Raw genomic sequence first — 15,441 nt, forward strand, 5'->3', positions numbered from 1 at the left:
TGGTCAACATCAATGCTTTGCGCAGATTATATACCCTTGTTGCCCTGTGTTTTCGAGTTTCTGATGTTCACAAAATATGGCGGCACGCATGGGAAGGCCGAAACGCGAGGAAGAAAGAAAAGTGATTTATCTACACAAAACGACTTTTGATAATTGGAATAAGCTGAGGGAGAATTTAAGTGAGAATCGAGGGAAACAAATGACGAATAATGAATTTGCTGTTTATCTCCTGAACCGAATTTCGATATTGATTTGTCGCGAGCAGGAGCAGATTTTTTCAGGGAGTACCCTCGGACGTCCATCGCACTTTTTTGATCATGCCTACGAACAAAATAGAGAACCAAGCGATTCCATACTGCCTCACAGTGACTCTTCGACAATACATTTTTCTCCGGCATCTTTGCATGGACAGCCTCCGCGACCGGTCCTCCCAGTTTTTCTACTACATGTAGCGTTACAGGCACATGTTGTCGTCTAAAAAAATTGACAGTAAGGGCTGAAAATCGGGCCCTCGGAAAAATCTTCAGCTCTGACACAAAACAAGCCGAAGAAAAAAACAAAGAAAGGCCTAGGCCATTGACGAGAATTAATCAGATTTCGAATAAAAATCAAAAGCTTTTACCTTAATGCCGTCTACATTGTCTTGCAAATTGTAGTTTCCGTTCGAATCGTCGTTTATCTCACTTGTTGCCTCTGTTGGCTGCACTTCGACGTCGGACATTTCACAGAACTGCTCGCATCAAAACTTCCACATTCATCAAAACAAACTCAAAACGCTTAGTTGCTGCGCGCGGCGCCCGCAAAGCATCAATGTTGACCAGGGCCCTTTAATTGCGAAATTAAATGCCTATGGTTTTTGTAAAGATGCTCAATTATTGATTTATAATTACCTGTCCGGTAGAAGACAAAGGGTAAAATTAAATGGTTCATTCAGCACTTGGCGAGAAACCTTTGCAGGTGTACCACAAGGATCAGTCCTTGGGCCTCTTCTCTTTAATTTATATATTAATGATTTATTCTTAATGGTAACTGATACTGCAGTATGTAACTTTGCTGATGATACTACGATTTTTGCAGCTGACTGTCAATTAGATAAAGTTTTAGAACGGCTAGAAACTGATGCTCTTATTTTATCAAAATGGTTTCCAGAAAACTTTATGAAATTGAATGCAGGGAAATGTCATCTTCTTACTTTTGGAACAAATCAAGATGACTTTAAGATCAAAATCGGTGAGGCCATTGTTGAAGAAAGCTCTGAAGAAAAACTGCTAGGGGTGATAATAGATAAAAATCTTAATTTCAAAAGTCACGTCTCAAATTTATGCAAAAGAGCCAGCCGAAAACTGCATGCTCTTGCTAGAGTTTCGCCATTTATGGGTTCTGATAAACTGCGTCTCCTAATGAACAGCTTCATAAAAGCTCAGTTTAGTTACTGCCCCCTAATTTGGATGTTCCATGACAGATGTCTGAATGCTAAAGTAAATAAAATCCACGAAAGAGCACTCAGAATTGTTTATAAAGACAGTCATGCTGACTACGAAGCATTGCTGACTTTGGATAATGCAGTATCAATTCACCAACGCAATCTACAGTACTTGATGATAGAAATATACAAAACCAAACATAACCTGAACCCTAGTTTCATGAGTGAGATTTTTGAAACAAGAAATGTACATTATGATTTGCGAACTAAAAATAATCTTTGCATTCCAAAAGCCAGGACAACTTCTTATGGTATAGAAACTGTGAGATATTTAGGTCAAAAACTGTGGCAAACACTACCTCACAGTATAAGAGAGTCCCAATCATTGGCAACATTTAAAAAAGAATTAAGAGCACACCCTATAGAATGCGACTGTAGATTGTGTAAAAAATTTATTGCTGGGTTAGGTTTTATTTAGAACATTATACCTTAAACCTTTTTAATATTGTATCATATATTTTTATTTCATACTAACTCTTATTAGATAGTTGGCCTTAATTAGCTTCTTTATAGCTATCAACCGTTCATTTAGTACGCCAACTTTAAACAAATTATTTATATTTATTATTATTTATTATATCCGATCCGGTATGCCTATCCGATCCGGCACGCCTATCCGATCCGGTATGCCTATCCGATCCGGTACGCTTATCCGTTCCGGTACGCAAATCACTTTCAGAGTGAGCTTTCGGCGTTTATATTTGCAATTAAGCCTCCTTGAGCTCTATGACATCCGTTTAAGCCACTCTTAAACTTTATCGTCCCTTTTTCTTCTAAGCAAGTTCAAATTACTTCGCTTTTGATACTGAAAAGAAACAAAATTCATTTTAGAATTTATAGCTTCCAGAATGTCGCCTTATGATCATGACAGAATCTGTTGGCTATTACAATTAATTTTAACTTTTACTGTTTAGGTTAAACATTTTTCCTTCTTGCTTTTATAACTCTGAAACAACTTTCATAACTCTTTCCTAGATTATCTAACTTGATGATGATGGAGTTAACAGAAAGCTCTGTACTGTGCAGGTTTGTATCTACTTTCGATTAACAGTTGCATTTTTCTGTTCGGAAGGAGCCATTGCTGTTTTGATTAACTGACATCTTAGAGAATTTTTTATTGGGTGATCGTTTTACATGATTAGAAACTTGTTAGTTGTAGAGAAAAGCTATAATACCTCTAGATAATCTATTTGGAGCTGTCGAAACTTTTTTCTTTCGTTGAGGAACTGTAATCGTTGAATGTAAATAATGATACTGAAAGGAATATTGAAAATTAGTTGAATTAGACGTAGACGTAGTTGAATTGAGGGTGGGTGAAATTAAAATGTGGTGGAAAAATTTAAACATAATGGAGTAAGAGGAACAGCAAAAGGAGAATGAAAATATTATTATTTCTTGAAAATAGATGGGGGCGAAGTAAAATTAAAAAATATCATTATAAAGATTCAGTATATTATCTAATGTTTAAGATTAACTGTTATATATGCAGCTATATTTTCTTAGATTTTCACGCAGTGAGCAAATATTTCTTTAAGCTCAAAGTTTGCACTAAACAACAACCAAGCTTTTATCTTGGACAGAAAAGCAAATTAAACTATGCTGCATATCATCTTTTTTCTAAATCTTTTGTTTTTATGCAGAAAAGTGATATCATATCTAAATACTTCACCTCATGATCAATATTGCTGGAAAAACTGCAGTGGATGTGATCCAATTGGCTAAGATGGAGAGCCAGTTTGGTAAACTACTTTTGCCTTCTTCGAGCACTTGCAGCGGTGGTTTGTCACCGAAAGGACCACACGGCATTTTAGCTATGGTGCCGTTTGAATAGCTTGTCGTCAGCGTACTAATCATTACGTATTTTCTGAAAGGCAAAGCAAGTGTAATTGAAACGGTGCTGATTAAATCTGCATAAGAAGAAATCTTTTAATCTTGTTTGAGAGAAAATAGGGATAAATAGAGATGGGCCTAAATAGAGATCTTATAGCAAAAAAAACCTCAAAGCAGACTTACAAAAGGGCAAAACTTTGTTAAACAAGGCACCAAAAGTTTGTGCATATCGAAGTAACTGGTATTTATCTAGTATTTCTAATCAATTTTGTTGTAAATATATTGTGATGTTGTATTATAATTGCATTATATTAATTTCAGAAAGCACTGAGGCACGATGTTGGACTTACGATGCAAAAACGGTGCTAATTGGAACAAGCAAGCACAGCAAAGAGAAAATCAGGCATCCTTTGAAGAACAGGATTCCTTCCGTTTGCTTAAATCTTTTGGATGGGGCCTTGCACGTAACCAAAATGATGACATAGTTAACGATGAAGACCAAACACTGAGCCAATATGCCGAGAAGTGGAAGAACTGGGCAGAAGAACGTGCCTGCCCAAATCAGCGCCTGACGATAAACTATTTGGAGAACAACTTTTGAAACATCTGGTTCCTTTTTTCTTTTGCCTCTTATCAGGTATAGACCAAACTTGGATGACACTTGAACAATGGTCTCAAAAAGAAACAAATGATTCAATATTTTTGATAGTGATTTTGGTTTAAAAGTAAAAATATATCGATCATATGTAATTTCTCTAAATACAAATCCGAGAAATAGCCTGCAAAATTAGCATTTATCTATTGCATTAGGTTAAAATAATCAAAATAATCAAAAATAAACCAGTCCGTCTAGCAGTTAATAACTGATTGTTAATTAATAGGTCACAAAATTTTGCTACATTAATGAAAGCCAGATCATTCTTGATTCCAAAATAAATTGTCGCCCTTTCTTATTGTTTTAAAGATTTAAAAGATTTAAACCCTGAAATGCTTTAGGGCTTCCATTTATGGATTTTTGGATGCTGTACTTACGTATTTCAGGAAAGCAACACAATGACCGAGGCTATTTCAAATGAAATGAAAAATCTGAGTGAAACTTATATTCAGTAAATGAAAGTATTTGTAAAAGTACCACAACTGCAATGTCAAGAAGTATGATCTTGTAGAATTCTTGTCCAATGAAGGTGCCACCACAACCACGAAACGAGCTCTGTTGCAGTGTAATGAAAATGCTTTTGTTATGCATAGCAAGTCAAGTGTCAAGCAAAGTAAAACTGGCCGCTTAGGATTCAAATTCACAATATCTTAAGGCGATTCATAAAACCATAGAAATATAATCTTCCTTTTCTTTCCCTGCACCAGTGGGGAAAAATCTGTGAAATGCAAAAAAGTTCGCGCGAAATACGTTATGGACATGCTGGGATTTCTCGCGAAAAATTTCTCTGCGAAAAAAGTCAAAATGAGTTTAACATTTTTCGCTTTTTGCTTGAGAAATCCTTCAGCAGCCAATCATAGAAATTTTCTCGCGTGAAGAATTTTGCAGCGAGATTTCGCAAGACTTTTTCTTTTTCAAGAATTAGACTGTGACCATTATTGAATTAAAGACAACTCGACCTTTTAATACTGTCATTTTCATTATAATTAGGGTTGCTTGAGCTTGATTTTTTGCATTGCATAAAAGAAACTGTACTGAATCTAAAACTAATCATTGCCAACTACTTTTGTGGCAAATGAACACACACAAAAAAACATGCAAAAATTCATTTTTTTTATTAAACTAAGAATTGCGAATTTAGAGCAAAACCTCTTGGAACCCCAAACGTTCATTCATTTCTTTTCTTAAATACTACGTCTTTTGCCTTCCTCTCCCAAAAACAATAATGGTAGTTTAGATAGAAAGCTGCCAAAGAGAAGGGGGGATGCTTAAATCTGATTTCAGTTTTATAAGATGACTATTGGCAGTGATAATTGCACAAAACTAGAATATACTGAGTGCGGAGCAAGATTAGAGAGCCCATGTGAGTATTTGTACTTCTCTCGGTAAATCTTTTGGCCAATGAAACAAAGTTATGAAAACCTTTCTCACAAAAGCAGTGAAAGAAGTCATAAGCTTAAATCTTTTTTAAGTAGAACAATTACTGTGATTTGTCTTGTCACCATTTCCCTGGATACATAGAAATACTATTTACATTTAAGGCTAATTTTCAAAAAACAGTTTGAGCACATACCGATGTGATCGTATCATAGAGCGTGAAAATGAGTGCAAATAAGTTAAGGAATCGCAGCATAAAAATCCTAAAATGAAATAGAGAGAGCTCAACATTGAATATCCAACTATTTTCTTTCAGTAATTTACCATATTTACTTAAATTTTGCTAGTCGATTGTAAGTGAAGTCAAGTTCTGTATTCTTCAGTCTTCTTACATTGTGGAGAAAATATAAAAACTATTTATTCAGTATCATTTTAATGATGCTACCATTTTCTGAAACTATAAAGAAATTTTAACCAAATCTCAAGTAAATAGCCCAAAAAGCCTGATAGATTTTGAAAGATACCTACTGTGAATCAGCGAAATCTCAGGGTTAAACTTTAGTAATAATTTACACAATAATGTCACACAGCAAAACTTTGGTCCGAGGATCAACCCGTTAATGACACCGGGGCACAATTTGCAGTGGGGGGGGAGTCTAGGCAAATTTGCAAACTTTTATGGTAGTTTTTCCCCCATTATCTTTGATGCCTCTACCTGAATATCATAACTCAGCAAGAAAGTGAGGAAGCTATAGCCCCCAAGCCCCCCAGCCCCCAAGCCCCCCAGCCCCCGGCTCCGGTGTGCCTGCTCGCTCAAGCTATAACATAATGAATGCTGATGAAGTAAACATATAATACATGCATACATAAAAAGAACGTTATTGTAAATTATGTAAGTTACCTTATGACGTTTACGTAGATCACGTGCAGCCCGCTCTCGTATGACTCAATGAAGGTAAGCTAAAAAAAATTGAACTGAATCTAATAGGAAATCAAAATCCAGACTTAATAATAGGAAAAACTAATAAGATTTTATCAAAAATTGACCTAGGTATTGAATGTTAATTTGAGGCAGTTTATTTGGCCTATACACTGTATTTCAGTATCTTGTGTCATCTTAAAATCTGAAAACAAAAACAAAAAGATTAGAAGCTATAAAATTAGAAAAGATCACCACCGTTGGCCTCCAAACCATCAGAAGCCCTGCTTAAGCAAAGAACAATGACTCGTCACGCTAAGCGAAATGACGAACTCAAGAACGAGTTGAAATTTTCGAAATCTTTGAGAGTTTTTTGAATAGGTAATAATAAAAAGGATAAAATTCAAAGAGCATTATACAAATTGTGTAAAAATTTATCAGTTTCTCCTCACAACTCATTTTCTTATCAGTTGTTTCCATAATAATAATTAACATTTCTTCTAAATCTGGATGTCCTAAATAAAAAGATGATATCAACCAGAATTTTAAATGCAGATAAAAAAGGATGCAGACTGGTTTCTGAAATTTGATTGAGAAAAGCAGAAAGCCTGACTTGTGAACTTTATTCGTAGATGAATAAGTTGCATATTATGTTTAGCGAGTATTTTTGTTGAACAAGAATAAAGTGATTTTTAAATGAAAAAAACTAAATTGCAAGTAAGGATATAAAAGGATGCTTACTGCTTGTATAATGAGTGGTAAAACCGAATTTAGCAGCGCAAATAAAAGTGAAAACCCGTATACTTCTAGGAACGTTCTTCCAATCTTTGAAAAGAAAATTATTGATGTAAATACTAGTTAAATAGAAAGATAAACAAGCTTTTTGTTTTTACATTAAAAAAAACTACAAAATCTCGTTAACTATAAATAATCAACTAGTCAAAAGCACGTTCAAAGAGTTTAACAAGGATAATCGACAATATTCTTCCCCATGTAAATTTAACTTCCCTATGTAAGGGAAGAATTTTTGGTACAGATACCTTAATATCAATCACCTTGAATATTTAAGCCTACTCATGTACGCCTGTATGCAAGGCCCAAGACGCCAATAGAAGCAGTGTTATGAAAAGTAAAAACTTACCTGAACATTGGTATTGTTTATTATAACTTCAGCAACTGTGACTTTGACAAGAAAGAAGTAAATTGTCACACATGCACCGGCAGTTAGAGCTCTTGGAAAAATCAGATATAAACAGGTCAGCCATTTAACTAGAGCAATTCAAAGCCAAGCAATTTTAAGGCTTAATGAGCGAATAAAGCATGTACGTCACCATTGCATTTCAAAACCTACCCACTTAAAGTCCAAGCGAATGCTCTTCGCAAGTAGATAAAGCACTTCTGTCCTCTGAAAGAAAGATTATGCTTCACTTAGAAATAAAACCATTTAGAAAAGCCTTAAGCGAATAAATAGATAATGTGGTATAAAGCAAATTATCATTTTTTCAGCAATTTTCTTTAAGGATATTAAAATAAAGAGCTTTTCGTTAAAACTTCTCGTGTAACTTGAAGTTTTAACAAATTTTGTTCACCTTTTTCTGGACATTTTCTTGTTCAAAGCGTGTTCTTCTGACAGCAAATCCTGTAAAGTATCAAATTTTATACTTGGTGTAGAAAGAGGAATATTTATTAAGACGTTTAGCCATTTCACAACTCTGCTTTTGTTCAGGTTACACACTGTCACCATGTAATAGATAGACTTTAGAATAGGAAATTTAACTAGACGCTTTATAGTAAATGCAGGGTCATTTGCTCAGCATTACAACCCTGAAGCACACGGTAGATCATGGTCACTCGATTTGTCTTCCAAAGATTTTGACCACTGGGCTCTGTACATGGCATGTTTTTTATCTTTGTTTGTAAATCAGACATATTCAATTTCGAAGACCCTTCTTGAAAGACAAAAATGTTTACTTTGACAACCGCACCCGGCAGATTTATGTTTTTCAAAGTCAAATGATAAAAATCTTTGTCTTTTAAAGGTGAAAATCTACCGTGTGTGGTGGGCTTGAGCAGTGTGCCCTTGCATGACATGTTACGTACTTTTGCCTGGGTTATGATTCCTTTTGCGACACTTTTTACAGCTTGCTTTTCTGTCACTGAAAAGTCCCAGGAGGCCAAGACAAGCTTGCTAAAGGGATCAACATATTCCATCGTATTTGATTCAACGGCACTGAAAGAATAGCAATGGCATCAATCCAAAGATAAGGGTCAACACTGTTGAATCAAACAATTAAATGCAATTGTTGGGGAGACGAGCGAGCGAAAGTCTTCAAATGAGTGAGGCAACCCTCCGTCCTGGATTCAGAGAGCATGCGTAATAATAACTTCGTTCTGTGCGCATGCTCTTTGACTCCATGACGGAGGGTTGCCTCACTTTTTAAAAAACTTTCTCTTGCTCGTCTCCCCTACAAGCAAAGATTCTTCAAAAATGCAGTATGTGGAATCTGGGACTGTAGATGGGAACTATTCTGACAAACGGGATGAAGTTCCAGCTATTTGATGTGTAGCTTTGAAAAAGAAGTATCCACTATGCACATGTGTTTATGAGCAAAAATGATTTAAATCGCATCTTTCTTTTGAGAATATGGTTAAAGCTAACAGCCAAGAGAGCCCAAAAGGGACAGGAATTTATTTTGACAAATACGATGAGAAATTTACGCTTTAGATTAGCAATAAAAAGACAACACTTACCTCTTCAAGATGACAAGCAAGCTGCCGAAGAACGTTAGCAGTCCTATGACTATGTAGGCATAGTCAATTCTGTAGCCGTTCATGTCTGATGGGTAGCTTCCATAGAACATCCAAGTATTTTGAAGCTTGCCCTACAGAAAATTGTAGGCAGTGGCTATCAAATGAAATCAATGAAGACAAGATAGTCCGCAAATTGAGGATTGTGTAGTGTAAGCGATGGTAGAGTTAAAGCGCTTATAAATTTGCATTTAGAAAGGGACATGAAAACTCATTGTAACAGATCTGGAATCTGGATTTTAAGTATGAGAGAACGAAACAAAGAAAGAAATAGAAAAATTCAAAGATTAACAAACAAGGAAAATAGAGTAAAGAAGAATGAAAAGCAAACAAAAAAAGCATGATAGAAAAATGAAAAATGAAGAAAATAGAGGAAATAATAAAGCAATAACTGAAAAATGAATTTGGCAAAACAGGGAAAAATTTGTAAATGAAAGTGACAGGGGAGAAGGGCGGAAAAGTGAAAAAGGATGAAGAAAGAATAAGAAAATATGACAATACAATGAATAAAGCATAGGAATAATTGAAGTAGAAGAAATGTAACAAATAATGTTACTAATCGCTATAGAATGAATCAATATTTGATTCTACCTTTCCATCAAACAGGTTAGAAACTTCAAATTTAATGTGAGCAATGGAGCTATAGTCAAACTTGATAGCGGCTGGAGTGACCAAAAATCCAACCCAAATAAGTGAAAGCATCACATTGAGAAGAATAGCCCAACGCGTAAACTTAAACACGGCTGCCACGCCACTTCCATATCCACCTTTTGGAAAAAAGAAATATTGCAAATTATGACTTTCATTTATGCAGTTGTAGTATATTAACACAACAGGGAGTCTAGGCGCTGCTTTTAAGCAGACATGCAGTAGTCATTCGTTATTAAGCGTAGTAAGTGTTGGTTCTTCTATAAACATCCGTTTTTATAAGAAAATGAACAGAAAAGCTACCAGAAACGTCATAGGTACTGGAGTCAACATTACGTATTTTAATGTTCTTAGTAGATAATAAAGGCAGTGATAGCACTACCAAGATATTTCTGTCAAAAGTTAAGCTTACCTTCTATTCGCTTGATGTGTTTTCGTAAGAAAGGCACAAGATCACCATACTTGAATCTCAAAAAGTCCATTTTCCGCTACAAAATGACAAGTAAACATTTTTAGGAGGACAAGCATGGCACATTCATCTGGAGGGAAAATAGCATCAAAACTTTGGCAAGGAAAAATAGTTATCAACTAAATAAAGTGAAAAATAAAGAAAGGAATGAAGATTATATATGCAAAACATCAATATAAAGAAAAAACAGCAACAGCAGCAACAAGCATAAACAAAAACAACATCAGAATAAAACAAAATTTCCAAAAAAACGATATAAATATTAACAGGAATACAATGTAGCGTTGCTGGGTCTTCTATTGTTTTATTTTGGACAACATGCATGGTTGAAAATCAAGGTTCATAATAGCAACAGTTTCTTTTGTGTTTGTTACGTACAGAGTCGCAAAGTATTTACCTTAATTGATGCAAAGCAGCTGCCACTGCGATTGTTGAATTCTGACCAATACTTTCTAAAAAAACATTTGTAAATCACCGTTTCAAATAAGCTTCATATAAAAAGTTTAAACATTTCACAATAAGGGAATAGCTCTGATCAAATATGAAACTCGGTAAACATACTTTTTGTGAAAGGACATTTTGGTGTCTCTCTTCTGCAAAGTATCTTCTGGATCAAATATTTCATATTCACCATTGCGAATTATTAGCTGCGGCGATAGTCTTCCTTCTTCCGGATGTACATTTCTTCTTTGTCTATTCAAATGTCGCATAAAAAGTCGGACTCCAGACTGATTTTGTTTCACGGCCTGCAAATAAGGTTTTTCAACAAGGCTAAGAGTTCACAACTACAATAGTTAGTAGACCATACGATAATCGCTAGTAGCAGATAAAACTAATTGGAAAAACCCATCAAACTAAATCTTGTCTATGGTCTATGCTTTTCATTTCTGTTTCCGAATTCTAGCCACCATTTCCACAGCTTACAAATGAAAAGAGTTTTGTAGTAAATATGGTCACTTTGAAATTGAAAGAGCACATTTTGACTCAAAGGTTGCTTTTTCAATTTTTCTAAAAAGTCAAAGAGCATATTCTTCAGATGTCCTTCTAAAAGCTAATTCTACGAATAGAAACTTGCATTTTCTGGCTCCAAAATTTTATTGAGATTTCTAAAGCGACCTTTGACTTTTCATCAATCAAAATCAAGAAATTTTTTTATAAACATATACAAGCGAAGCCAACCTTCAATATTGACCTAAGATTGATCCAGTGAACAAAATTACTACCCCTATGTTAATTCAAAGTTGCTGCATGCAAGAAAAATGGATGAATAGATTAATTAAATAATTCGTGAATATTAAGATCTCACCAGAGATGACTCAGGAGCATTCGAGATGATTTTTGTTCTAGGCAGACTACGAGTTGAGCTGCTGAAAATAGACAAAATATTTGATAAATACTTACATTGGTTACTATTTTAGTAATGATGCAATTTATCTTCTTATTTCTTCAACAGATACAGGGTAAGTGGAATTCTTGATTACAGGGTGCCATTAAATAACAGATGGCCTACTTTGTCAAATAATAAGATAGATAGATGAACAGATGAATAAATAATAAAATAATTATAAACAAAGAAGTTCATGAATAGATAAAATAATAAATATATTTTGAAACAAGTTCTAACAAGTGCTAAATGATCACAATAATTGCAAAATTGGAGTTGTCACTAAGACTGAAACCAACACTTTCACAGCCCTGCCTATATAACATGGATCACTATAAAACAAACCAGTAAAGCAGAAAATGTCAGAAATACATCTAAAATCAAAACGCAATCTTTGAGAAAGTGACATATCCATTCCAGTCTATCCCGTGGCGCTGCCCCTGGCCCCTTGGATGCATCAATTTTGCCAATTCATTTTGCTTCGGAATCGCATTTGAAGAATATAGCAAACCTGTTACTAGTACTCTCAGTCTGGTGCTCTGCGTCTGTTATTGCAGCCACATTGATTGTTGTTTGTTTCTCATAGCTTTTCATTTGGACATCCATTTTGAAACTGCGATTCTTCTTGTGCTTAGCAGTCTTTTCTGTCTTTCTGTAGCAGAATGAATAGCATTATAGAAAGTTGCAATTGCTGCATGAATTGAGAATGATGTATTTTTTAATTCTTCATTGCTTTGAGAAAATTCTGTAGCTTATCAAAAATTCAAAAGTAAAGTACTAGTTTTAATTCAGATTGTATTTCCTGAATACATGTCTGAATGTACTGCCTGAATGCATACCACTAAACTTATTAAGCTAATTTTAACAATATCTTTCAGTGAGCAGTGTTATGCACCCACTTACAACAACAGTGTGTTAAATTCGGTTTAAGAGTTGGGTAACTTCGACCATCAGAGGCCAAAAATACGGCGTACTATTGTTAAGACCTAGACATTCAAGAAACGAATAATTTCCTTCACCAAATTGCTCAGCATCTATTTATTCATATCTGATTGCTATCAATTAGTACTGAAACGTCTTGATGGCAGCCTTGAATTGGACATTATGAAATAACATTTCAAGAATAACAAGATAATCCCTTGATCATCAAGCTATTGCACCAATACCTTTTCAAATGTCCTTTCCTTGCAAACAACTTTTTGGCAAGCAACAGAGGAAATGTTCTGAATCTACATTGGTTACAAGCACCAAATTTTGTGAGATTTGTTTACGACCCAAAATGGAAACCATGGAAAATCCACCTGCCCATGCAACGAACAATGCCATACAACACAAAGTGCTCGCAATGTGTAATGGGCATTGTTTTACGAATTCATGGTCTCTGTGTTCAGCTCTGAACGTCTCATTGAGTGGAATGGTTTTCGCGCCAACAACAATGTTTGAAGAAATTTAATAGATCAGCGAGAATTGTGTTACCAAGTTAAACTGCACAATCATCACTTGCATGAGATTTATAAACATGGCAAAACATAGCGATTTACAAGATATATAGAATTTGATGCTCCGTCTTACATAAAATCGTTAGTAACAATAAATCGATGAACATTCTATCAATCTATTGTATGTTTTGTATAGATAAACTCTGATTATGGCAAAATTTATTTGATTAATAGGAACTCTCTTTTCGCCCTTGAATAACCTGACATTCGTGCCTTGGAGAATCAATTGCTTCACTTTCATTAACAATGAACAGTGGACTTTTTTAAAAAGTGCAGCATGTTACGTTGTATGGTGATGGAGAATATATCTCATTTAAAACTGTCACCAAGTAAAAATCTCTATGGCATAATGTAAGTTATAAATTTTTAGGTAAAAGCAAGGTCTAGATTTACAAGGTTTGGTAAGTCAACCCAGAGGGAAATTCGGGTCACTATTGTTAATAACATTCCTTTATGATCATTTCAATTTCCAATTCGTCAAGCAACTAACTACTCCAGACTATCCTTTGTATAAATACATCGGTGTATTGTATGTTATAGGTTAGCTGATTGGGATAATGAAAAAACCTAAAAGGGCTATAGAGTCAAGTACTCCCAGCGTTATCAATAAAAATATTTGAAGATTGAAAACAGTAGGAATAAAATTCCATGGAATATATTTGTTCGAGGAACAGAAAGATTGGAATAGTTATATAAACAGAAAAAATAAATTGTTTCCGTAATGTAATATTAGAAGTTATCTGCATTACTTTGAAGCCATACCCAAATACTCTCAAGACACCAATAGCCCACTATCTGACCTTCTGTACAGCGGGGGTCTGGTACCCTAATTGCAAGGCGGCTCTCAAGCCGTAAGAGCCCGGATGAGAGTGAGGTTGAGTGACCACACCCTCTGAAAAAAACCTTAATTTTTCTTTCATTTGAAAACAAGTTATCAGTTAATTGATTTTCTGATAGTATTTGTATGCAGTTTTGCACATTTTTACTTTGTATGAATCAGTTAAACGTCCTAGTTGTGTCTTTGTACCGTGTTTATCAGAATTTTTAACAGAATTTTTGATCCGTTTTGATTACCCTAATTGTGGAGCGTAGGTGTAAAGGCTCCAGTGACGTAGCATGAGCGCAGTGCTTAGGCATACGGTAGCATAAAATATACGGCTATGTTAAATGAATGTAATCGTTATTTCAGCTTCTTTAAAATACAAGTGGTAATTAATGATAATCGTGATTATAAATTTTGATTTTGAAAATAACAAATTAATTGATTCTTATTCTAATCAACCAAGGTGTCTATTCTCTGCATCAGGGGCTCTGAAGCACGTTGGAAAGTGAAGTGGCCAAGGGAAAAATTATAACCCATGCAAAAAATTCTTGAAAAAAGCTTAGCTGTTTTGCAAAATTTTTCAGAATAACTCCTAGTGCTAAAACTGTTTCACAGAATATCTTGTTCATATTCATATTCGTCAAGAAAAGGCATCACCTAATGCTCACCCAATGTAAAAATGATTATATGTTCTAATGCATCTGGGGATTCCCGTAAGGAGGAGCTCTCTGCAGAGCAGAGCCAGAGCGAGCAGGAGCAAAAGTTTCTGCTCATTTTTAACATCATAGTTAACAAAGTTGACAATAATGAGCTGTGAGAGTTGTTTGAATTGAAGATACTTTCATGTGTAATGGTTTCAGAAAATTTTTCCTTGCAAATCATCAACTATTTGGCAAGGCTTGCGCTCAGGTCTACCGCATGCCCTGGTCCGTAAATCCTGACTATTCTGGCAAGCCTTTCGACTTGGATTACGGAATGCAGATCATGGCAAATAGACTTTGACCCCGATTTGATGAAATTTTTTCTCTTTTTAATATTCACAAAGTAAAGAAAGAAAAATAATTAGATTTGAAATGAGGTATCACGCAAAAAATATTTGCAAAAAGCAGCTTATAGGCAAAAAAAATGTTGTGGATTATTAAATATTTGGGATTGCTTGCGCTATGGCTGACCGCAAGCTCCAGTCCGGAAAATTCTCACTGCTCTCAGAGCTGCACTGAAGCTGCACTGGAGCATCGCATGTTTCTCTTATTTCAGGCAGGCAAAAAGAGTGATGTGGAGAGGCTTCAGTTTTTCAGATTTTTCGAATTTCACAATTTTTGGCGATCTGTTTACTTGGAAAAATAGTTAATTGGTATGTTTGCGCTGGAGTTCACTGCCTGCTGCATATGACCAGAAAGAATAGCCGTTCAATGCGGAAATATTTGCATTGACTTCAACACTACAATGTGTTTATTACCGGTAGAAGTGTTGCAAGAATTTTAGAAATTGTTCAGAATATTTTACGCTTGCGTCTTAAGCTTAGCATACATGGACGCTACGCCAC

The 15,441-nt window shown here is 35.0% G+C and overlaps 1 protein-coding gene across 2 annotated transcripts; it reads right to left on the bottom strand.

Moving 5' to 3' along the window:
• Window positions 1–1,590: 1,590 nt before the first annotated feature.
• LOC135682473 (transmembrane channel-like protein 7) lies at window positions 1,591–13,284 on the bottom strand. 2 transcript variants are annotated; one of them, XM_065197377.2, is made up of 20 exons: window positions 12,740–13,284; window positions 12,085–12,225; window positions 11,496–11,553; window positions 10,751–10,935; window positions 10,587–10,641; window positions 10,133–10,208; window positions 9,664–9,839; window positions 9,016–9,146; window positions 8,365–8,494; window positions 7,854–7,903; window positions 7,616–7,669; window positions 7,406–7,496; window positions 7,006–7,089; window positions 6,247–6,305; window positions 5,542–5,608; window positions 4,446–4,523; window positions 3,664–3,986; window positions 3,153–3,347; window positions 2,659–2,737; window positions 1,591–2,288 (listed from the first exon to the last, which is right to left on the bottom strand). In XM_065197377.2, the coding sequence occupies exons 2-20, from the start codon at window positions 12,177–12,179 to the stop codon at window positions 2,232–2,234; spliced, it is 2,043 nt and encodes a 680-aa protein (XP_065053449.2). In that variant the 5' UTR covers window positions 12,180–12,225; window positions 12,740–13,284; the 3' UTR covers window positions 1,591–2,231. The 2 variants fall into 2 exon arrangements, with proteins under 2 accessions (XP_065053449.2, XP_065053448.2); XM_065197376.2 differs by having other exon boundaries at window positions 11,496–11,556.
• Window positions 13,285–15,441: the final 2,157 nt, after the last annotated feature.

Source organism: Rhopilema esculentum, chromosome 16 (genome assembly GCF_057945365.1).
Source record: "Rhopilema esculentum isolate cy_ngs chromosome 16, ASM5794536v1, whole genome shotgun sequence".
Lineage (NCBI taxonomy): Eukaryota > Metazoa > Cnidaria > Scyphozoa > Rhizostomeae > Rhizostomatidae > Rhopilema > Rhopilema esculentum.

Bases quoted from the DNA above. Each gene is read 5' to 3' on its own strand.
- LOC135682473 (XM_065197376.2), bottom strand. From the start codon at position 12,179: ATGGATGTCCAAATGAAAAGCTATGAGAAACAAACAACAATCAATGTG. The intron at 7,090-7,405 runs GTAAGTTTTTAC...TTCTTTTCAAAG, and splicing joins TAAACAATACCAATGTTCAG to ATTGGAAGAACGTTCCTAGA. The intron at 2,738-3,152 runs GTGAAGTATTTA...TATTCCTTTCAG, and splicing joins CCAGCAATATTGATCATGAG to TATCATTATTTACATTCAAC.